General features: G+C 46.4%; 1 protein-coding gene and 1 pseudogene across 2 annotated transcripts in view; both read right to left on the minus strand.

Annotated features, from left to right (window-relative positions):
• Positions 1 to 25425, minus strand: LOC129817058 (RNA-binding protein 44-like; annotated as a pseudogene).
• The window catches only part of LOC129816609 (ETS translocation variant 5-like), a 14294-nt gene continuing 11953 nt past the window's right edge, over positions 23682 to 26022 (minus strand). For both annotated transcript variants that reach the window (XM_055871302.1, XM_055871303.1), the window contains exon 13: positions 23682 to 25832. In XM_055871302.1, coding sequence (XP_055727277.1) covers positions 25614 to 25832 — 219 coding nt within the window. In that variant the 3' untranslated portion in view covers positions 23682 to 25613. The remainder of the gene's footprint in view (positions 25833 to 26022) is intronic.

Consider the following 26022-nt stretch of genomic DNA (forward strand, 5'->3'; position numbering starts at 1 on the left):
ACATACACGATAATGAGAGATGTGCAGGGGTGAAAGTAAGGCTTACTGGTAAAACAGCCTATCATAATAAATAAAACAAAATGTCAAGACAACTGTAGGCTATTACACCATTATTAATCATTGCTGCATGTCAGAGGCGTGAAACATTAGGGAATGGACTTGAAAACAGGTGGTACAGCCTGCGTACCATAGTAAACTTAACATAGTGGATGAGTTGCTTACCTCATTCAAATGAATCAAAATTGACAATAAATATAGTAACCTGTGTTTAAAAACAAAGTAAGTGCTTATCGTGTCAGCAGGTCAGAGGTCATGTCTACGATGGTCTTGAGGGGCAGGCTGCTGAGGAACTCCTGCTGCTTGGCCCTCAGCTCCAGCAGGGCGTATATGATCCTCTGCTTCCCCGCCTCGCGGTGGCGCTCTGACAGCGGGGCCATCAGGGATTTGAAGCTGCCCATGGTGGTCCTCTTTTGGAGGCTGAGCTGCAGGGGCTGGAGAGAGAAACGCCAGATGAGAAAAGAGATCAAAGACATGGGAGAGAGACAAGGATTATGGACAAATCAATTTGGGAGCAATCCACGCATTGGAACATATTGAAAACAAATAATATTTATATCTCCAATCCCTGATTACAAACCAAAACAATAACAAAAGCTGTAGAGAAACGTTCTACCATTGGTAGGAAGAGTCCTTATCACCCTAACCTTCAGTCAAGTGGTAGTCTAGGTGTTGTTGCTCTTGTAGTCTTGGGGGCCTGAGGCGTCTCCAGATATCCCTGTCTTTGTGCTGGCTGTGGGACCTGACTGCTGCTGTTGGGTTTGCCCCCCTGGCCCTGACTCTGACTCTGACCCTGGCTCCCAGTGTTGCTGGGTCAGTGTATGTGAACGACATGCACAGTTTGTCCCGGCATACTGTACCCGTCCATCTCACGCACTGCACTCTCAGCCATCTTTGGACCACTCATGGTCACTTTGGCAACTCTGCAGGAATAGAGAACGTAGGTGAAAACTTTGACATGTAGTCCATTCGTTCATGTGGAGGGATAAAGCCCTTGTAATACAAAAGTCTTCCTGCTATTGATCTAGTTGTAATTATGTTGAAATCTTTGTGTAACAACAGTTATGTAGTTTCAGTCTACAGGGTCACTGTGGTTTAATTTTACCTGAGGTTATTGCTCACTTCAGATGCCTGATAGTTCTCAAACCAGAACATTACTTCTCCCTGTAAAATCGGACAGACAGTGAACTTTTATTAGGATCTGCTGCTCTCTCGTGGCCATATTACTCACACTTTCCCAATTCCATTCTTTACTTGATTCCTCACATCCTATCACCTTGCACCTTGCTTCCTTTCAAACAGAATTGGAGAAGGCCAAAGGGGAGGGACCTTGGACCTTCTCCAAAATGGATGCAAGGAATTGAGAAAAGATTAATTGAGTAAGAGACATTGTCTCATACTGAGGCTTACCTCCGTTACATCACAGGGTAGCTCTGTGACGCATAGGAAGGAGCTCTGATCCTTCTCCTTTCCCTAATGACTCCTAAAGAAAAATAGAAATTCATGTTTAAACACTTCTTATGAACGTGTTGTGTTTGTGTTATGAATGTGCTATGAAGTCCTTATGTACCTACCGATAGGTAGTGTTACCGAAACATCAAATTCAGCTATATTCAGTCAAATACTGAACTACGACCCATCCCAAACGATGTACTTTGAAACACTTGAAACTCAAACATCTGTGAATGGAAAATCTTCTGTCCGTCGTGCAGCTTATTCCACTACCCAAATACTTGCCATTTCAAATCAAATAAATCTAATTTTATTTGTCACATACACATGGTTAGCAGATGTTAAAGCGAGTGTAGCGAAATGCTTGTGTCCAGGCCCCCATTTTCACCCTCCTCCACGACCACAGCCAGACCTCCTTCCCTCAGTGCCCCACCTTCAGGCCCAAGGTCCTCCGCTGCCTTGTACCATGCCTCGCTGGAGTTGTGGTCTTTGGTTCCACCTGTTGAGTGTGAGAGTTAGTCAATCCAGGTGGATCTGAACCAGCTCTGAGAACACTGTGGAACACTATAGTGCAACGCATTGCATGTTAATTCATTCAACATGTCCATAGATGAATGAGTGAATAGGTCTCGTTACCTGGCCCCCCAGTTGGCCACAGGCTGCTTTGGGAGGAGGATGACTGCCTTCCCAGACTTGCTTCCCTCAGTCTTCGGGTGGACCACTGGACCTTTCCTCCTATAGGACCCTCCTGTCCCAAGAACCGATGAAAGAGACTGGGACACCAGTCTGTTTAACTCTCCCTTTTCTTCACCACCTACACCGACACTGGGATCTCCTATCTGAGGCACTGGAGGATAGAAAGAAAAACATTTCAACAACAGCCAACTCGATTAATTTATTAATTTATTCATCCATTCATTCTTTAATTCATTAATATACCTACCCAGACAGAGCATTTCCCAAAGACTCGACAATTATCTGACTGCATAGCACAAACCTAAATGTACTAAGAGGAAGGAGGGGTACCAGAGGGTGCTCACCTGTTGGGTGGATGTAGCTGGTCCCCGAGGTGATCCTCTGGGAGTCGACAGACAGGGGTCTGAGCTGGTCCAGGGGTACCCGACAGGACCTGTCTCATCTCTCTGTCGTCCACCTTCAGGACCTGCAGCACCTTCTGGTGGAGTCTGGTGTGCACTGAGACTCTCTCGGAACCAAGCGGACTGATCCATCTTGGTTTGGCCTAGTGGGGGTGTCTCGTTTGAATCAGGTGTCCGCTCATTACTTGCTTTATACATGAGAACAATCCCATCCTATTCCATAAGACTGTGATAGTTAACATTGTTATTTGCTGGCTCGTACCTCGAGGCCTATTCCTCATTAGCTATGATCCCGGGGCAGTTGTCGTAAGTCCAATCACAGTACTCGCTGCAGTCTCCTGTGCAGGAAGACACTATACCGCCTTCAGGTGGCGCCGCCTCCTCTGCTCCTCTGGGCTGCTCAGTGCTTCCCTTGATGACCACGAGTGACAGTGAGTCGTCACAGTCCGGCTCCGCTGACTGGCTGGTATTGATGCTGGTGTTGGTGGTGTTGTTACACCGTTGCGTAACTTTCACTGGGGATGGGTCCCCCCAGGTTTTATCAATGGAATGTGATACAAACTAGGCAATGGTGTGCTTTAGGACCATGCGTACGCCTCAGAGCGGTTGGGTAGGCTGTTTGGAGTGTTTATCTGACATACATTTTTATTAGAATAATAATGTCTCCCCACTTCTAAAACCAAAGTTGCAACCCTGTTGTTACACTCAGCGCGGTCCATCCTACTGCTGTTGAAACTATAGTACTCTGGAGGAGTCTCCTGGTCCAACATGGGGAAGTCTGCCGTCTGGTCGTGCATGGACATGGAGATGACCATGGACTCATATTGGTGGATGGCAGACAGGCTCTGCATCTCCAGCTCTATATCCAGAGAGAAGCTAGCCTGAGCTGACAGGTCCATACACACCATCAAACTACTGCTGTTGCCATCCTGCCACCCTCCTTCCTCCCACAGCTGAGACAGCAGCTGGACCTAGGTGCAGAGCCCCTCCTGTTGGCCTGGAGAATTCTCTGTGGCTCCAATATGGCCGCCACTGGTATCACCACAGGCTGACTGGAAGTTGTCTTGTAGGCTGACTAGACAGCCCACTGCTGGGGTAGTGAAGGGCTGCTGAGGCTGACAGGCCCTGAACCGCGGCACTGTTCCTGCTGCTACCTGGTGGTAGACTTGGACTGTCTGGACTCCTCTGTGCCCTGAACAGTTGAACAGATTTAGATCCTCTTTCATGTTGTTGGGAAGAGGAACAAAATAACATGGTTGTATCAAAATAAAGAAACAATGAAGCTGAAGTAAAATAACTTTGATGCTGTGGTGATGAAATCAATGTCCATTCGTGGGATTAATAAAGTCCTCCTCCTACTACTAGTACTACTACCGCTACTACTACTGCTACTACAACTACTAATACTACTTCTACTGCTACTACAACTACTACTGTCTACTACTACCACTACTACTACTACTACTGTCTACTACTACTACCACAACTACTACCATCTACTACTACTACTCCCACTACTACTACTACTACCACTACTACTACTGCTACTACTACAACTACTACTGTCTACTACTACCACTACTACTACTACTACTACTACTGTCTACTACAACTACTACTTCAACTGCTACTACAACTACTACTGTCTACTACTACTACTACAACTACTACCGTCTACTACTACTACTGTCTACTGCTACTACTGTCTACTGCTACTACACCTACTACTGTCTACTACTATTACTACTGTCTACTACTACTACCACAACTACTACTGTCTACTACTACTACTACCACTACTACCACTACTACTACTACTACTGTCTACTGCTACTACTACTTCTACAACTACTACTGTCTACTACTACCACTACTACAACTACTACTACTACTACTGCTACTACAACTACTACAACTACTACTTATACTACTACTACCGTCTACTACTACTACTAGCACTACTACTACTTCTACTACTACTACTACTGTATATTACTACTACTAGTACTACTACTGTCTATTACTGCTACTACTACTACTACTATTTTTACCGCTGCTACTACTATTATTACTTCTACTACTACTACTACTGTCTATTACTACTACTACTTATACTACTACTTCTACTGCTACTACAACTACTACTTCTACTACTACTGTCTACTACTACTACTACTGCCTACTACAACGACTACTTCTACTACTACTACAACTACTACTACTGCTACTACTACTGCTACTACAACTACTACTTCTACTACTACTGTCTATTACTACTACTAACACTACTACTGTCTATTACTACTGCTACTATTTCTACCGCTACTACTACTATTACTACTTCTACTACTACTGTCTACCACTACTACTGCAACTACTACTACCGATACTACAACTACTACTGCTAATACTACTTCTACTACTACTACTACGGTCTATTACTACTACTACTACTACTACTGTCTATTACTACTGCTACTACTACCACTACTACGATTACTAGTACTACTACTGTCTATTACTACTACTACTACTACTACTACTACTGTATATTACTACCACTACTAATAACACTACTATTACTACTACTACTACTGCTACTACTACTGCTGCTACTACCGCTACTATTACTACCGCTACTACTACTACCGCTGCTATAACTACTACTATTACTACTACTACCACTACTATCTACTACTACTACTACTACTACTACTACTACTACTACTACTACTACTACTACTACTACTACTACTGTCTATTACTACTATTGTTACTACTACCACTACTACTACTACTGTCTATTACTACTACTACTACTACTACTGTATATTATTACTACTACTATCAACACTACTATTACCACTACTACTACTGCTACTACTACTGCTACTACTACCGCTACTATTACTACCGCTACTACTACTACCGCTACTATAAGTACTACTATTACTACTACTACCACTACCTACTACTACTACTACTACTACTGTATATTACTACTATTGTTACTACTACCACTACTACTACTAATGTCTACTACTACTACTGCTGCTACTGCTACTACTACCACTACTCCTACTACTGTCTATTACTACTATTGTTACTACTACCACTACTACTACTACTGTCTACTACTACTACTGCTACTACTACTACTACCACTACTCCTACTACTGTCTATTACTACTATTGTTACTACTACCAATACTGCTACTACTGTCTATTACTACTACTACTACTACTACTACTACTGTATATTATTACTACTACTACTACTACCACTACTAAAACTACTACTACTGCTACTACTACTGCTACTACTACCGCTACTACTATTACCGCTACTACTACTACCGCTACTACTACTACTACCACTACTTCTTCTTCTACTACTATTACTACTACTGTCTATTACTACTACTACCATTACTACTACTATCTATTACTACTATTGTTACTACTACCGCTACTACTACCACTACTACTACTACTGTCTATTACTAATACTGCTACTACTGTCTATTATTACTACTACTACTGCTACTACTACTACTATTACTATCACTACTGTCTACTACTACTGTCTACTACTACTACTACCACTACTACTACTACTACTGCTGCTACTACTACCACTACTACTACTACTACTACTACTACCACTACTACTGCTACTACTACTGCTACTACTACCGCTACTACTACTACTAATGCTGCTACTACTACTTCTTCTACTACTACTACTGTCTATTACTACTACTGCTACTACTGTCTACTACCACTGTCTACTACTACTACTACTACTACCACTACTACTACTACTACTGTCTATTACTCTAGTGTTACTACTACCACTACTACTACTACTGTCTATTACTACTACTGCTACTACTTTCTATTATTACTACTAACATTGCTACTACTACTACTACTACTACTGCTACTGCTACTACTACCACTACTCCTACTACTGTCTATTGCTACTATTGTTACTACTACCACTACTAGTACTACTGTCTATTACTACTACTACTACTACTACTACTACTGCTACTACTACTACCGCTACTACTACTACTACCACTACTTCTTCTTCTACTACTATTACTACTACTGTCTACTACTACTACTACTACTACTACTACTACTACTACTACTTCTATCTATTCCTACTTTTGTTACTACTACCGCTACTACTACCACTACTACTACTACTGTCTATTACTACTACTGCTACTACTGTCTATTATTACTACTACTACTGCTACCGCTACTACTACTACTACCACTACTGTCTACTACTACTGTCTACTACTACTACTACTACCACTACTACTACTACTACTACTACTACTACTACTACTACTACTACTACTACTACTACTACTACTGCTGCTACTACTACCACTGATACTACTGCTACTACTACTGCTACTACTACCGCTACTACTACTACTACTGCTGCTGCTACTACTACTTCTTCTACTACTACAACTACTACTACTACTACTACTGTCTACTACTACCCGCTACCACTACTACCACTACTACTACTACTGTCTATTACTACTACTGCTACTACTGTCTATTATTACTACTACTACTACTACCACTACTACTACTACTACTACCGCTACTACTACTACTACTTCTACTACTGCTGCTACTACCACTTCTTCTACTACTACTGTCTATTAATACTACTAGTACCACTACTACTACTACTAGTAGGTTAGCTACTACTACTATTACCGCTACTACTATAACTACTACTCCTGCTACTACCACTTCTTCTACTAGTACTACCACTACTACTACTACTGTCTCTTACTACTACTACTACTGTCTATTACTACTACTGCTACTACTACTGCGAATACTACTAATTCTTCTACTACTATTACTTCTACTACTGTCTACTACTACAGTTTACTACTACTACCATTCTGGCTCCTCCTCCTTCTACTGTCTACTCCTCCTCTTCCTCTTTGTCCGCCTCCTCCTCCTCCCCCTCCTACACCTTCTCTTCCTCCTTCTGTCTACTCCTCGTCCTACTTCCTCTCCTCCTCCTCCTACCACGACTACTGTCTACTCCTCCTGCTTCTTCTCCCCCTCCGCCTCCTCCTCCCTATCATCCTCCTCAAACTAATCCTTCTTCTCCTACCCTCCTCATCCTCCTCCTCCCCCTCTCCTCCTCCTCCTCTCCCTCCTACTCCACCTCCTCCTCCCCTCTCACCTCCTTCTACTCCACCTTCTCCTCCCCTCTTCCTCCTACTCCTCCTCCCCTCCTCCCCCTCCCTCCCTGCTACTTCTCCTCCTCCCCTCGTACTCCTCCCCTCCTCCCCCTCCCCATCCTTCTACTCCACCTCCTCCTCCCCTCTTCCTCCTACTCCTCCTCCCCTCCTCCTCGTCCATCCCCCTCCTTCTACTGCAACTCCCCCTCTTATTACTTCTCCTCCTCCCCTCCTCCTCGTCCTCCCCCTCCTTCTACTCCACCTCCTCCTCCCCTCTTCCTCCTACTCCTCCTCCCCTCCTCCTCCTCTCCTCCCCGTCCTACTACTTCTCCTCCTCCCCTTTTCCTCCTCCTCCTCCTCCTCTCCTCCCCCTCCTCTCCTCCCCCTCCTACTACTTCTCCTCCTCCCCTCGTACTCCTCCCCTCGTACTCCTCCTCCTCCTAAAAAAGCAAATGTTATGTTATCAAATATAAACTGTTAATAAAGTATAAGAAAATGATTAATTGAGTAGAATATACAGAGTAACGTGAGTATGGTATGTAGGCTATTCTTCCTTAAGGATAAATCAACCTGGGTTAAAACAGAAAATAGTTCAAAGTCAAGCAGAGCCCTAACTCAAGCAGAGCCATTACGTTTCACATAAACCAGTTGTCTGGCTACTTCCAGAGCAGGATGCCTCTGCAGAAACTGATGGAATACTCCTTCCTCTGTGGAGATGAAAGAGGGGAAGGACAACTAATGCGTTGCTCAGTTTTTACTGAGTCTATAGTAAGTAGGCTATGTCAATATAATTAATATTTTACAGTCATTTGGTATCACTGGGTAGGGATTCTATACAACTGTTTTGTAAATCGACTGCCAAACTATAATGACACAACTGGGAGCTTTCGTGCTTGTGTTGCTCTGTAATACATTTCCTGGTCCCTGCTGTACCTTGTATAAACTTCCTGTCCTCTATAGGCAGGGATAAGTACCAACCCAGCAGCTTGGGGTCAGCTCCTGGAAACGGGTGTCACGCCCTGGCCTTAGTATTCTTTGTTTTCTTTATTATTTTAGTTAGGTCAGGGTGTGACATGGGGAATGTTTGTGTTTTGTTGGTTTTGGGTGTTTTTATGGTAAAGGGGTTGTTGGGTATAGTATATGGGTTTGTGTTGAGTACATGTGTCTAGCGTTGTCTATGTATGTTTAGTTGTCTAGGAGAGTCTATGGTTACCTGAATGAGTTCCCAATTAGAGACAGCTGATTTCGGTTGTCTCTGATTGGGAGCCTTATTTAGGGTAGCCATAGGCTTTCATTGGTTGTGAGTAGTTGTCTATGTGATACGTTTGTAGCCAGTGTGTGCACATCGTTGTTTAGCTTCACGATCGTTTTCTTGTTTTGTTTAGTGTTTAAGTGTTTTTTGTTTCGTTTGCCTTCTTCGTCAATAAAAAGGAGATGGCTTATTTTCCTAAAGCTGCGTTTTGGTCCGTCAATCCTCCACACGATCGTGACAGAACTACTCACCATTACAGGACCAAGCGGCATGGAAAGCGGCAAGAGGACCCACCTACACAGGATTCGTGGACATGGGAGGAGATACTGTATGGTAAAGGGGCCGTGGGCACAACCGGGAGAATATCGCCTTCCTCGTGAAGAGCTGGAGGCAGCTAAAGCCGAGAGGAGGCGATATGAGGAGGCAGCACGGAGACAAGGCTGGAAGCCCGTGAGTACAACCCAAAAATTTCTTAGGGGGGGCCTTAAAGGGAGTGTGGCGAAGTCAGGTAGGAAACCTGCGCCTACTCCCTGTACTTACTGTGGAGAGCGAGAGTACGGGCAGACACCGTGTTACGCAGTAGAGCGCACGGTGTTTCCTGTATGCGTGCATAGCCCGGTTCGGTACAGCTCCACGTATCGGCCGGGCTAGACTGAGCGTTGAGCCGTATGTCATGAAGCCGGCCCAACGCATCTGGTCACCAGTGCGTCTCCTCGGGCCGGCGTACATGGCACCAGCCTTACGCATGGTGTCCCCGGTTCGCCTACATAGGCCGGTGCGGGTTATTCCACCTCCCTGCACTGGTCAGGCGACGGGGAGCATACAACCAGGTAAGGTTGGGCAGGCTCGGCGCTTAAGGGAGCCAGTACGCCTGCACGGTCCGGTATTTCCGGCGCCACCTCCCCGCCCCAACCCAGTACCACCAGTGCCTCCTCCACGCACTAGCCATATGGTGCGTGTCTCCAGCCCTTTACCACCAGTGCCTAAACCACGCACCAAGCCTCCTGTGTGTCCCCAGAGTCCTGTGCGTCCTGTTGCTGCTCCCCGCACTAGCCCTGAGATGCGTGTCCCCAGCCCGGTGCCACCAGTCCCGGCACCACGCACCAGGCCTACAGTGCGCCTCAGCCGGCAGGAGTCTGCCGTCTGCACAGCGATGCCTGAACTGCCCGTCTGCCAAGCGCCATCTGAGCCATCCGTCTCCCCAGCGCCATCTGAGCCATCCGTCTCCCCAGCGCCATCTGAGCCATCCGTCTCCCCAGCGCCATCTGAGCCATCCGTCTCCCCAGCGCCATCTGAGCCATCCGTCTGCAATGAGCCTGCAAAGCCGCCCGTCTGCCATGAGCCTGCAAAGTCGCCCGTCTGCCATGAGCCTACTGAGCCGTCCGCCAGACAGGAGCCGCTAGAGCCGCCAGCCAGACAGGAGCCGCTAGAGCCGCCAGCCAGACAGGAGCCGCTAGAGCCGCCAGCCAGACAGGAGCCGCTAGAGCCGCCAGCCAGACAGGAGCCGCTAGAGCCGCCAGCCAGACAGGAGCCGCTAGAGCCGCCAGCCAGACAGGAGCCGCTAGAGCCGCCAGCCAGACAGGAGCCGCTAGAGCCGCCAGCCAGACAGGAGCCGCTAGAGCCGCCAGCCAGACAGGAGCCGCTAGAGCCGCCAGCCAGACAGGAGCCGCTAGAGCCGCCAGCCAGACAGGAGCCGCTAGAGCCGCCAGCCAGACAGGAGCCGCTAGAGCCGCCAGCCAGACAGGAGCCGCTAGAGCCGCCAGCCAGACAGGAGCCGCCAGAGCCGCCAGCCAGACAGGAGCCGCCAGAGCCGCCAGCCAGACAGGATCCGCCAGAGCCGCCAACCAGACAGGATCCGCCAGAGCCGCCAACCAGACAGGATCCGCCAGAGCCGCCAGCCAGCCATGAGCAGCCAGATCAGCCAGCCATGAGCAGCCAGATCCGTCAGCCAGCCATGAGCAGCCAGATCCGTCAGCCAGCCATGAGCAGCCAGATCCGTCAGCCAGCCTTGAGCAGCCAGATCCGTCAGCTAGCCTTGAGCAGCCAGATCCGTCAGCTAGCCTTGAGCAGCCAGATCCGTCAGCCAGCCATGAGCAGCCAGATCCGTCAGCCAGCCATGAGCAGCCAGATCCGTCAGCCAGCCATGAGCAGCCAGATCCGTCAGCCAGCCATGAGCAGCCAGATCCGTCAGCCAGCCATGAGCAGCCAGATCCGTCAGCCAGCCATGAGCAGCCAGATCCGTCAGCCAGCCATGAGCAGCCAGATCTGTCAGCCAGCCATGGGCCGTCCCTCAGTCCGGAGCTGCAGTCCCTCAGTCCGGAGCTGCAGTCCCTCAGTCCGGAGCTGCAGTCCCTCAGTCCGGCGCTGCCATTCCTCAGTCCGGAGCTGCCCCTTATCCTGGTGCTGCCCCTTATCCTGGTGCTGCCCCTGACCCTGGTGCTGCCCCTGACCCTGGTACTGCCCCTGACCCTGGTACTGCCCCTGACCCTGGTACTGCCCCTTAGTCCGGAGCTGCCCCTTAGTCCGGAACTGCCCCTTAATGCAATGGGGTTAATGTGGAGGGGGGTCATCTGGAGGAAGCTAAGGAGGTGGTTAGGGACTGTGGTGACGTGGGGACCACAACCAGAGCCGGAGCCGCCACCGTGGATGGAAGCCCACCCAGACCCTCCCCTAGACTGTGTAATGGTGCGCCCGGAGTTCGCACCTTAAGGGGGGGGTTATGTCACGCCCTGGCCTTAGTATTCTTTGTTTTCTTTATTATTTTAGTTAGGTCAGGGTGTGACATGGGGAATGTTTGTGTTTTGTTGGTTTTGGGTGTTTTTATGGTAAAGGGGTTGTTGGGTATAGTATATGGGTTTGTGTTGAGTACATGTGTCTAGCGTTGTCTATGTATGCTTAGTTGTCTAGGAGAGTCTATGGTTACCTGAATGAGTTCCCAATTAGAGACAGCTGATTTCGGTTGTCTCTGATTGGGAGCCTTATTTAGGGTAGCCATAGGCTTTCATTGGTTGTGAGTAGTTGTCTATGTGATACGTTTGTAGCCAGTGTGTGCACATCGTTGTTTAGCTTCACGATCGTTTTCTTGTTTTGTTTAGTGTTTAAGTGTTTTTTGTTTCGTTTGCCTTCTTCGTCAATAAAAAGGAGATGGCTTATTTTCCTAAAGCTGCGTTTTGGTCCGTCAATCCTCCACACGATCGTGACAACGGGTGACTTTCACCAGGTCAAACACAGACCTGTAACGTACAGAGTTAGGTCTACGTTGCATCCCGATTCTCCAAACTTCTCCCAAAATGTGCACTTGAACACTCCCTTAGATTTAAAAGGATTGGAATGGTGTCAGTATTGCCTGGACAGAGTTTCCACCATTGTTAAATCCATGACAGGGAGTTTGCAAGTGCACACTTCTGGATAAGGGTGGAGAAATGGGACGTACAAACAGACTATTTCATGTTCATCATTATCTAATTTTAGTACAGAGAAAGTGCTGGGACTGATAGACATGGTCTATACCTGTTGAGAAGGAATTTCCTGCCGTCCTCTATCGACAAAGACAGAGGGGCTGTATTGAAGTAAAGGAACTTAATGCATGTCATGTACCAAAGCAATGAGAGGGAGACGACATAAATGGGTTGGACATAATATTATTTATTTTGTATTAAAATGGCCTTGCTCAAGTTAAAAAGTGAACATGCATTCCATTGGTTATGAGATTTGTGTTGTAAGAGGAAGCATTCTTCTTTTGCTTATTACTCTGAATAGTGTGTTTTGAACATTTTGAAGCGATTCCCGTTGACTTACCAGCCAAGTTGTTCATTGCATTTTGAAACCCACGTTGGTTATAAGGCACAATATGCATCTGGATCACCCCTGATGCATAGGGGATCTGTGACATAGTGTCACGCCCTGACCTTAGAGATCCTTTTTATGTCTCTATTTGGTTTGGTCAGGGTGTGATTTGGGGTGGGTATTCTATGTTCTTTCGTTCTATTATTTGTATTTCTGTGTTTTGGTAGGGTTCTCAATCAGGGACAGCTGTCTATCGTTGTCTCTGATTGAGAACCATACTTAGGTTCCTTTTTCCCACCTGTCTTTGTGGGAGGTTAACATTGTTTGTGGCACTTAGCCTTAAGCTTCACGGTTGTTTGGTATTGTTTATTGTTTTGTCGGCTTCATCACCTAATAAAAGGTCATATGTACGCCAACCACGCTGCACCTTGGTCCTCTTCATTCAATGGCCGTGACAGAACTTCCCACCACCAACGGACCAAGCAGCGTGGCAAGGAGGAGCAGCGTGTTCAGGATTCATGGACTTGGGAGGAAATCCTGGATGGTAAAGGACCCTGGAGGCAGGCTGGGGAGTATCGCCGTCCACGGGAGGAACTGGAGGCAGCGAAAGCTACTTTACTACTTCTGTCTATCACTACTACTACTAACACTACTACCACTACTACTGCTACTACTACTACCGCTACTACTACTACCACTACTTCTTATTCTACTATCTATTCCTACTATTGTTACTACTACCGCTACTACTACCACTACTACTACTACTGTCTATTACTACTACTGCTACTACTGTCTATTATTACTACTACTACTACCACTACTGTCTACTACTACTACTGCTACTGCTACTACTACCACTACTACTACTGCTACTACTACCACTACTACTGCTGCTACTACTACTTCTACTACTACTACTACTACTGTCTACTACTACCCACTACTACTACTACCGCTACTACTACTACTGTCTATTACTACTACTGCTACTACTGTCTATTATTACTGCTACTACTACTACCACTACTACTACTACTACCGCTACTACTACTACATCTACTACTGCTGCTACTACCACTTCTTCTACTACTACTGTCTATTAATACTACTAGTACCACTACTACTACTACTAGTAACGCTACTGCTACTATTACCGCTACTACTATAACTACTACTCCTGCTACTACCACTTCTTGTACTAGTACTACCACTACTACTACTACTGTCTATTACTACTACTACTACTACTACTACTACCTACCGCTTCTACTACTACTGTCTATTACTACTACTGCTACTACTACTGCTACTACTACTAATTCTTCTACTACTATTACTTCTACTACAGTTTACTACTACTACCACTCCGGCTCCTCCTCCTCCTACTGTCTACTCCTCCTCTTCCTCTTCGTCCTCCTCCTCCTCCTCCCCCTCCTACACCTTCTCTTCCTCCTGTCTACTCCTCATCCTACTTCCTCTCCTCCTCCTCCTCCTCCTACCACGACTACTGTCTACTCCTCCTGCTTCTTCTCCGCCTCCGCCTCCTCCTCCCTATCCTCCTCCTCATACTAATCCTTCTTCTCCTGCCCTCCTCATCCTCCTCCTCTCCGTTCCTACTCCACCTCCTCCTCCCCTCCCCCCTCCTTCTACTCCACCTCCTCCTCCCCTCTTCCTCCTACTCCTCCTCCCCCTCCCCCCTACTACTTCTCCTCCTCCCCTCGTACTCCTCCCCTCCTCCTCCTCCCCCTCCTTCTACTCCACCTCCTCCTCCCCTCTTCCTCCTACTCCTCCTCCCCTCCTTCTCGTCCATCCCCCTCCTTCTACTCCACCTCCCCCTCCTATTACTTCTCCTCCTCCCCTCCTCCTCGTCCTCCCCCTCCTTCTACTACTACTCCTCCGGTCCGCAGTCCGGAGCCTCCAGCGACGTTCCCCAGTCCGGGGCCTCCAGCGACGTTCCCCAGTCCGGGGCCTCCAGCGACGTTCCCCAGTCCGGGGCCTCCAGCGACGTTCCCCAGTCCGGGGCCTCCAGCGACGTTCCCCAGTCCGGGGCCTCCAGCGACGTTCCCCAGTCCGGAGCCTCCAGCGACGGTCCCCAGTCCGGCGCACCCAGCGACGGTGCCCAGTCCGGGGTCGGCGACGAGGGTCCCCGCACCAGAGGTGCCACCAAAGTGGGGTGAGCCAGTGGTGGAGCGGGGTCTGCGTCCCGCACCTGAGCCACCACCGAGGATAGATGCCCACCCAGAGTATGATTGAGAACCATACTTAGGTATCCCTTTTTCTCACCTGTCTTTGTGGGAGGTTAACTTTGTTTGTGGCACTTAGCCTTAAGCTTCACGGTTGTTTGGCATTGTTTATTGTTTTGTCGGCGTCATCACCTAATAAAAGGTAATATGTACGCCAACCACGCTGCACCTTGGTCCTCTTCATTCAACGGCCGTGACACATAGGCCTAACTGCAGTGGTATAGTTGGGGGTATACGCAGGTATACTCTGTATACCCATTTATTTTTCAGTGGGCATTGCATATACTCAATTCTTAATCCCCACTGATATGTATCAAAGTAGTGTTTTGGAGGTATATGCCGTATCAATTAATAGGGCTGATCGGAACGTTTAGCTGAAAATGTTGCTAAACTCTTATTTATTCACATTTTAGTCACAGCAATGTACAAACGGCAGTATGTGTGATGATTCCAAAATTATATTTGCGTGAAAACACCGTTCTAAAATGCGCACCACACATGCACGAGGGTTTCATGGACAGTGATGTAATTATACTTAAAAAGGGAGGGGATTTAAAGATGCAACAACTATTATGGTTTGCTAATATGATTAGGATAATGCCTTTCGGTGCTAGACAATAAAAAAAAGTTGAAAGAAAACCAATAGAACAGGAGAACACATGAGTAAATCCTTATAAAAATAATTGCCTCCATGTTTCTTTGGTGGGATTTTGGCTATAGGCTACTTTGAAGCAAGGTAAGACATGCCTCATAACAGGAAGTAAAACGTCCAGGTTTCGAACAATTAAGGAACAGGAAAAATATAGCGACGCTAATGATAGGTCTAACGGTCTTCTGGTAGATGGAATGGCTTATTAAATGTTAAAAAAACTATTAAACGTTAACTAGCTACAAAATAGTCTTCCCGGGTGGCGCAGTGGTCTGGGGCACTGCATTGCAGTGCTAGCTGCGCCACCAGAGTCTCTGGGTTCGCGCCCAGGCTGGGCTGGGTTCGCGCCCAGGCTCTGTCGCAGCCGGCCGCAACCGGTAGGTCCGTGGGGCGACGCACAATTGGCATAGCGTCGTCCGGGTTAGGGAGGGTTTGGCCGGTAGGGATATCCTTGTCTCAGTATATAAAATGTATGCACTCTACTGTAAGTCGCTCTGGATAAGAGCGTCTGCTAAATGACAAAAAAAAATAAAAAAAAATAAAAAAAAATAATAGTCTATGCCTACCTGTCAGAACAATACCGTGATTATTTGCGTCAATCCAGTGGCCATTTCTTTTGCATACACCATCTCATGCATACGCTACAGAAATACAGCTAGTCAAGTGCTAGGTTCCTGTTCACTTGAATTAAAGGGTAACTACTCAAAAAAAGTACAAATTTTTCGATTTTTTTCCCAGACCTCAAGTGGTCTCCTGATGTGGTTTAACCCTTGTGTAGTCTTTAACATTCTGTATACTCCCCTTGTCTTAAGGTTAAAAATTACCCGCCTTCACTAAACCCCTAAAACAAAACAGCTTAATTGAATTTTAACACCCAAATCTATTTTGCATGAAGGATCAACCTGTCATTCATCACAAACCTGCATTTTATTGAAGGGAAACAATAACAGTCTTGAACTTTTTTGGCAGCATAGTGATAAATTCTTATATCCAGTACAATGAGGAATTCAACCACAAAATACTAGTCTTCTCCCATTTTTTTAACCATTGCCCCCACCCACAAGGTGTATAAACAACAACAAGAAGAAACAAGAAAAAATAAAATAAGATACAAAATAGATACAAAACAAAAACCTGAAGAAAATAAATAAATCAACTCTAATTAGCACATGTAGGACAGTATGCAGTGTGTGTCCATGGACTTTGCAGATGAGTTCAGCCTCAGGTGGATCAGGACAAGATTCAGCCCCCTGAACAGCTTTCACAAGCGCTGCAGAGGCTGCTGTGCGGGGGAGGTGCTCCCTTCTTTGAATGTGTGGGGTTACAAATGCCTTTCCCAGCTGTTCCAGGAACACCCTCCTCTTGTTCCGCTTATAAGGCATCCAGGTAGGGTTGATCTTGTTCCATATCACAAAGGCATTGTATTAGGACACATCAATAATGTTATGGGAGATGACCAGGGGCCAGCGGGCAGTCATCCTCCTGTAGCTGTAAGTTCCAATCACCTTGTCCAGGTTGTCCACGCCTCCTTTGTTGTGGTTGTAGTCCAGGATGATGGCTTGTTTCCTGTCCTCACGATCACTGATCTCAGCCGTTTTGTGCAGTGTGCTCAGGAGGACCACATTATTGTTCTTCTTTGGGAGGTAAGAAACTAGAGTGGTGGTGGGGGTGAAGGCAAACTTTGATGAGAAGGCCTCTCTCCCCCTTGTGGCGAGTAGTACAGGGGGGAGCTCAGGCTTGTTCTTTCTAACTGTTCTTTCTAACTGTTTCTAACTGTGGTGATCTTCCTCAGGAGCTGCTGGCTGAGTTCAATGTCAATTTCTCATTGTGTGTGTGTGTGTGTGTGTGTCTTTGTAGTTTTTGCGGTGTAACGGTCGTTGTTGGAAGGATTGGACCAAGGTGCAGCGTGGAAGGCGTTCATCATATTTATTAATGTGAACCAGCAACAAAACAATAAAGAGGAACAAAACGAACGTGCAGCTTTGTAGTGCAAAGGCTACAATACAAAAACAAATCCCACACACAACAGGTGGTAAAAAAGGCTGCCTAAATATGATCCCCAATCAGAGACAACGATAGACAACTGCCTCTGATTGGGAACCATACCAGGCCAACATAGAAATACACAAACTAGAGTACTGACAGTACCCCCCCCCCCCCCCCCCCCCAAAGGTGCGGACTCTGGCCGCAAAACCTGACTCTATGGGGGAGGGCCTGGGTGGCATCTAGCTTCGGTTGCGGCTCCGGTTCAGGGCGTAGACCCTGCTCTGCTCGCGGATCCCTCCGCTTCCGTGGAACTAGACCGTGGATTGTCGCCGGAGGAACCGGACCGTGGATCGTCGCCGGAGGCTCCGGACCGTGGATTGTCGCCGGAGGAAATGGACCGTGGATCGTCGCCGGGGACTCCGGACTGCGGATCGTCGCCGGAGGAAATGGACCGTGGATCGTCGCCGGAGGCTCCGGACCGTGGATCGTCACCGAAGGCTCCGGACCGTGGATTGATGCCGGAGGAACCGGACCGTAGATCGTCGCCGGGGACTCCGGACCGTGGATCGTTGCTGGAGGCTCTGGACCGTAGATTGTCGCCGGAGGCTCCGGATCATGGATTATCGCAGGAGGAAACGGACTGTGGATCATTGCCGGGGACTCCGGACCATGGATCGTTGCCGGGGACTCCGGAACGTAGATCGTCGCCGGGGACTCTGGACCGTAGATAGTCACCGGAGGCTTCGGACTGGGAACCCTCGCTGAAGGCTCTGGACTGGGAACCCTCGCAGGAGGCTCTGGACTGGGAACGCTTGCCGGAGGCTCCGGACTGGGAACCCTTGCAGGAGGCTCTGGACTGGGAACCCTCACTGGAGGCTCTGAACTGGGAACCCTCACTGGAGACTCTGGACTGGGAACCCTCGCAGACTTCTGGACTGCAGACTGTCGCTGGAGGCTCTGGACCGCAGACCGTTGCTGGAGGCTCTGGACCGCCGACCGTCGCTGGAGGCTCTGGACTGCAGACCGTCGCTGGAGGCCTGGTGCGTGGAGCTGGCACAGGACGTACCGGGCTGGGGAGACGCACAGGATGCCTGGTGCGTGGAGCCGGCACAGGGTGTACCGGGCTGGGGAGATGCACTGGAGGCCGGGTGAGTGTAGCTGGCACAGGACGTACTGGGCTGTGGAGGCGCACTAGAGACACGGTGCGTAGGACCGGCACACATGGTACCGAACAGATGACATAAGCCTCAAGGTGTGTGCAGAGAGCTGGTACAGGATGTGCAGGGCTGGGGAGGCATACTGGAGACCTGGTGCGTGGAACTGGCACAGTCTTCACCAGGCGGCTAGCACGCTCCTCAGGACGAGTACGGAAAGCTGTACCACATTTTACATTCTTAAAATAAAGTTGTGATCCTAACTGACCTAAGACAGGGAATTTAAAAAAATGTGAAATGTCACAATAATAGTTGAGAGAAGGATTTATTTCAGCTTTTATTTCATTCATCACATTCCCAGTGGCTCAGAAGTTTACATACACTCAATTCGTATTTGTTAGCATTGCCTTTAAGTTGTTTAACTTGGGTCAAACATTTCGGGTAGCCTTCCTCAAGCTTCCCACAATAAGTTGGGTGAATTTTGGTACGTTCCTCTAGACAAAGCTGGTATAACTGAGTCAGGTTTGTAGGCCTTCTTGCTCGCACACACTTCAGTTCTGCCCACACATTTTCGATGGGATTGAGGTTAGGGCTTGGTGATGGCCACTCCAATACCTTGACTTTGTTGTCCTTAAGCCATTTTGCCACAACTTTGGAAGTATGCTTGGGGTCATTGTCCATTTGGAAGACCCATTTGCGACCATGCTTTAACTTCCTGACTGATGTCTTGAGATGTTGCTTCAATATATCCACATAATTTTCATCCCTCATGATGTCATCTATTTGTGAAGTGCACCAGTTCCTCCTGCAGCAAAGCACCCCCACAACATGATGCTGCCACCCCCGTGCTTCATGGTTGGGATGGTGTTCTTCGACTTGCAAGCCTCCCCCTTTTTCCTCCAAACATAACGATGGTCATTATGACCAAACAGTTCTATTTTTGTTTCATCAGGTCAGAGGACATTTCTCCATGTGCAGTTGCAAACCGTAGTCTGTCTTTTTATGGTGGTTTTGGAGCAGTGGCCTCTTCCTTGCTGAGCGGCATTTCAGGTTATGTCGATATAAGACTCGTTATACTGTGGATATAGATACTTTTGTACCTGTTTCCTCCAGGATCTTCACAAGGTCCCTTGCCGTTGTTCTGGGATTGATTAGCACTTTTCGCACCAAAGTACGTTCATCTCTAGGAGACGGAACGCATCTCGTTCATGAGCTGTATGACGGCTGCGTGGTCCCATGGTGTTTATACGTGCGTATTATTGTTTGTACAGATGAATGTGGTACCTTCAGGCGTTTGGAAATTGCTCCCAAGGATGAACCAGACTTGTGGAGGTCTACAATTTTTTTATTTTGATTTTCCCATGATGTCAAGCAAAGAGGCATTGAGTTTGAAGGTAGGCCTTGAAATACATCCACAGGTACACCTCCAATTGACTCAAATTATGTCAATTAGGCTATCAGAAGCTTCTAAAGCCATGACATCATTTTCTGGAATTTTCCAAGCTGTTTACAGGCACAGTCAACTTAGTGTATGTAAACTTCTGACACACTGGAATTGTGATACAGTGAATTATAAGTGAAATAATCTGTCTTTAAACAATTGTTGGAAAAATGACTTGTGTCATGCACAAAGTAGATGTCCTAACCGAATTTCCAAAACTATAGTTTGAAAAACGAGTTTGAATGACTCCAACCTAAGTGTATGTGAACTTCCGACTTCAACTGTATTTATTAAAAAAATGTTTTTGATATATATATATTTTTTTCTAAGAAAACTTATTTTTGGGGGGTGGCATGCTGCCATTTGGGGAACCTTGATGTACAGCTTTTACTTTAATCAGCAAAAATATGGATGGAAACGGTATAAGAACTAGATCTGGAACTGAAAGCACTAGTAAAGCCAGGTAAAATTGTTTGACCGACAGGTATTTCATATTTACAGGAGGGGGAGCAGGTAACTGCCTAGTGGCGGCTATTCAGCAGCCTTGCAGTCAGCGGCGGTGGAGTGGCCGTACCAGGCTGGAATGGAGTCCAACAGTATGCTCTTGATGGTGTTCCTGTAGACCACTATGAGGGCCCTCAGAGACAGGCTGAATTTCTTCAGCCTCCTGAGGTTGAAGAGTCTGGTGTGTGTCTGTGTGTCCACTAGGTAAAGTATGTTGTGCAATACCGGATTAAGGGCAGTGTGACAGCTCCTTGAAAGAGATCAGGATTGGGTCTAATCAGGGGTTTATGTGAAGATCAACATCTCACTCTCTCTACCTACATATGTTCCTGTATTCTACTCACTCGTATTTAAATCCAGCTAATAACATTTCATCATTCGTTTTATTTCATGAAATAATACAAAAAATCTGCAGATAACCCAAAGAAAACACTTTGTGTTGTGACATCCACAGGAGCTTGGTGGCTCCTTAATTGGGGAGGACGGGTTCGTGGTAATGGCTGGAGTGGAACACGTGGAATGGTATCAAATACATGTTGTTCCAGCCATTATTATGACCCGTCCCTCCCCAGCAGCCTTCCCTCAGCAGCCTTATTACCAGTGGAGGCTGCTGAGGGGAAGACGGCTCATAATACTTTATGGAACGGAGTCAATGGAATGGCATCAAACCATGAGTTTGATGTATCTGATACCATTCCCCTATTCCTCTCCAGCCATTACCACGAGCCCGTCCTCCCCAATTAAGTTACATTGTTAAAATGTTACTATAAAACATTCCTCTTCTAAAACCAGGAACCACTCTGAGTCAGATTAGGGTGTGTCTCTTACCGCTCTACTGCATTGAAAGCAGCAAACTGCAGTGAGTCCTGGCCCTGTAACTAAAACCTCTATATGCATTAGCTGCCTGTCCCACATCTTGTTTTTCAGAGAGAGGATCAATAAGTCACTTTGGCTGTCTGTGTGGTCAAATGTATGTTGATGGACCGTCCATTTAGTTTGTGCACACTGTCATAAATTGCTCTCTGAGCGTTTTTCCGACCGTCTTTTCACCACATAATATGACTGTATAGAGGTGTGAGAAACCGGGGGTGATATTTGACTCTGACTGCTGATTGTGATTAATGGGCCAGTTCTATTTGGCAAACCTGGGTTCAAATAGTATTTGAAATATTTGAAATATTTTGAGCATTTGCTCTAGTTGGCCTGTAGTGCCAGATGGGCTGGGTTTCGAGTTTTGGGGATATTTGGTTAGTGTATTAAGCCAGGCAAGCTCAATCGAGCACAGATAAAGTATTTGAAATGATTTCAAATACTATTTGAACCCAGGTCTGCTATCTGGCCTGCACTAAGATTTCCAGGGAGGATTGAAGAGGGTGGGGCTGAAGGTTAAGTGGCTTTCTAAGAGTGGATGTTTCCACAGTGATGTGACATCTGATCAGACTCAATCTGATCAGTGCATCCTCAGTAAGTGGATCAAGCCCGTCAAATAGGGATCAGTGCTAAATCCTAATTGGGAGAGAGGGTGAGTGAAGTAACGGTGTGTGAGGGGGAGGGAAGACTTGCATTATTAGAAAGAGAGATTTACAGGGAAGGAAGGTACGTACATTGATAAGACTTTGGTAATCAATTTCTGAAAATAAACTAGATTGTATTTATTCACCATTGAATTTGTGGTCTTATTTTTTGAGTAGGCCTGGCCTACCACTGCAGTGATTATAGTCAACTGCCTTCTCAAGCAGGTTTTCCAAGAAAGTTAAAAAACTACCCCTCACTCATCTATTTTACATTCAAAAGTGCAACTGTTCTTCCAATGTAGTTCACAGAGTGCTGTTGTCCAGGACCTCATAGTATATTTTGCAGACCCGTACATTTGAGACATACATTTCATGCATTTTACATGAAAACTATATATTTTTTCTATCTCCTATTGTTTGACCTCAAACTGGGGAATTGTTTTAGTGATGGAATTGTAAGCTGAACTAGTCTCCTTTTGTGCATCCCGAAACCTTCTTAAGAATAAATGTATTTGTTTATCCTTAACTATAGACTTATGAAGAAAGTTGTAGGCTAGTGTAACGGTATGTAGTGTATGCTATATAGGTCGTTGGTACTCTCCTTCAAGACTGAGGTGAAAATACACATGTTTGTTCTTGTACAGGCTCAGGGAATGTTTGTCCTTGTACCGGCTCAGGGAATATTCCACTCCTACGCAAAGTTAAAACTAGCCTGCTTGAAGAATAATCCAACTTTCAAGAATCCTTTGGACATGTCATGCCAGCCTAAAAAAAAGAAGAGCCAAACAAACTCACTGCTTTCATTCATTTTACTGCAAGTAGTCTTTGTGTCTGTGGGGGAATTTTGGTTGCACCACTGTGCATACATAAAAACACAATTCAAGCATAAACAAGGACATGTACAGGTAGAAAAAGTGCAATTCTTGAGAGCACAATGATCAATGATTCATCTGTACATTATGTAACAATTGCCACTGATTTCCAGGGAGTACTGCCATAATATTTTGTCAGTGTTTCGCTAAACCATTTGCAATAGGAGAGTAGACGGTAATATTTAACAAAGGAAATACCAAAACGAGAGAAGAAAAAAAAAAAGCATGTGACTCAGTAATTAGCAAAGCCAAGAACTTCAGTGCAGAACATCAGCTTAGACCTAAATGGCACCCTATATAGTGCACTGTTTTTGACCAGGGCCCTAGATAAGTAGTGCACTATAGGGAATAGGGTGCCATTTGGTAACGCAGTCTGTGTGAGGATGAAGCGGAGCGGGAACAGGGAACGACGAAACAGACCAGACCAAAGGAAGTGAAGCAGAAAGAAGAGTTTATTGTACCCAGTACAGATCATTATAAACTTTGCAGTGTAAAGGTACACATTGTGAAGAGGGAAAGAAGGTGAAGCCTATACAAGTTCAGACAACCCTTGGTCAGGTCAGGGTAGAGACTAGAGGTGGATACTCACATCTCTTAACTGTCTGAATTGGCACCTTATATATAGTGCGCTACTTTTGACCAGGGCCCATAGTTCACTATATAGAGAATTTTTCCCCTCCTTAAATTTAAGTGAAGAACGGTGAAGAACAAATTCTTATTTACAATGACAGCCTACCCAGGTCAAACCCGGACGACGCTGGGCCAATGTGCGCCGCCCTATGGGACTCCCAATCACGGTCAGATGTGATACAGCCTGGATTCGAACCAGGGACTGTAGTGACACTCCTTGCACTGAGATGCAGTGCCTTAGACCAATGCACCACACTGAATGGAACCCAAGCCACACTACTTCTTTATACCTAATACTATTTTCTCACTCTTCATCCTACCATTTCACTCACCAATTACAGCCTCTAAAAAGAAAACTATCTGCAGTAATAATCACGTCACAGGGATACATGTGTTATAGGCAGAACTATACAATCAAATTAGATGCAGACTTAGCAAAAATATATATTTATATAAGTTTGTCTCCCCCCCCCCCCCCCCATTTAAGAAACAAACAAAATGCAGAGAACTTTCACAATTTGTCTTCTTTGTCCAGAGTAGAGTAAAGCCATATGTTAGTGGACAGTTTGTTTGAATACACTGTCATGCAAAGAGAAGCAGAGGTCTCTCGTTGACAACCTGCAATTGGTAGAAAGAGGACTCCAGGGAAAGGTGTATAATTCCACACCTTCGCATGCAATGTCCTGAAAGATGCCATCCTGGTGCATTTAAGAATCTAGTACTCACTGCTGAGGAAACATCAAGCACCCAAAAAAAAAAAAAAAGCTTTAACCCAAGGTATGTAAAAATTCAAAATCTATGGGAAAAATATTGACACAGTTGTCCCCTTTGGAAAATGAAAGATTCCTGCAGGGGATTTATCGTTTTAGGTGGAGCGCTGATTAGTTACAACCTTTAGGAAAAAAAATTAAATGTTGTGGAGTGTCAGTATAAATGAGAATGGACACCAGACAGAGTCTGCATCCTAAATGACACCCTATTCAGTGCACTACTTTTGACCAGAGCCACATGGGTTTTGTAAAGGAGTGTAACCAATTGTAGAATAGCCAGCATACGTTTCTATACCAAGTCTTCAGAAACCAACAGGTCTATGGGTTTGTTTAGAAATATTCAAATGTTACTATTTATTTTTGCAAATCAAAGCCCTTACTTACACAGATCTTATTGTTAATATGTGGCAGAAAAATACGTAATTATTGGGGACCAAATAGGCAACTACAGAATAGTGCTTTATTTATAGATACTTGTCAGAATTAACTTTTAATAAAATTATTTTAGAAAAAGCAGGTTGTCCGAAATCAGAACTGCTACAATTCTTGCAGTCTACACAGAGATCTATCGGTCAGTCCTCCGGCATGCTGCCATAATAACACGGCCCCTGGCCCATCACTTCCTCTTCGTCTCCATAGCAATGACGCCAGTTCACCTTGAGTTGAGAGTTGGCGGAGCCACTGTAGTCCATAACACCCTTACTTCCACGGTGCCCTCTCTCTTGGTACTATAGATGATGCCAAGGAACGTGGTTGGTGCAGGTTTCTCCTCAGTCATTTTAGGGGGAGGGTTAAGTTAATCCGTAAGTGGGCAGGATTGGAGGAGTAATTTAGCGGAGAGAGGGAGGTTCCGGGTTCAGGTTTGATCCAGTTTCTTGCTCAGCCTCAGCAGTTGGAGCTTGATCTCTGGGTTGGGTTGAGGAGCAGCGTGGGGGGGGGGGGGGGGGGGGGGGGGGGGGGGGGCAGTCAGTACCCGTAGGGTAGACCTACACACTGCTCCCCAGAGTCCACCAAGTAAGGGGTGTTCTTGTAGTGGGCGAGGGGCAGGGTGTCATCATCCACCCCAACGCAGGGCAGGCTGTCTGGGTCGGCCTTCAGGTTGGGCCTCTGGTTGTCAGGGAAGGCCATGGAGAACAGGGCCTCAGGGTCGCACACAAACTTGTACACGTATCTCTCGCCAGCAACCTGGAAAGGACCAATCGGAGAAGAGCAAGTTAGTTAGACCCACAGAATCAAATAGAACACAATAGTTCTAACATTATATCATATGGATTTCTATGGCTGCATCACCCTCCAAGGTTGTATTCAGATGAGCCAAGGAAGCATCAGGCTGTTGCTGAGGAGAAATGGGGAAGGATAGAAAGGGTGAACCTGC

Source organism: Salvelinus fontinalis, chromosome 19 (genome assembly GCF_029448725.1).
Source record: "Salvelinus fontinalis isolate EN_2023a chromosome 19, ASM2944872v1, whole genome shotgun sequence".
Lineage (NCBI taxonomy): Eukaryota > Metazoa > Chordata > Actinopteri > Salmoniformes > Salmonidae > Salvelinus > Salvelinus fontinalis.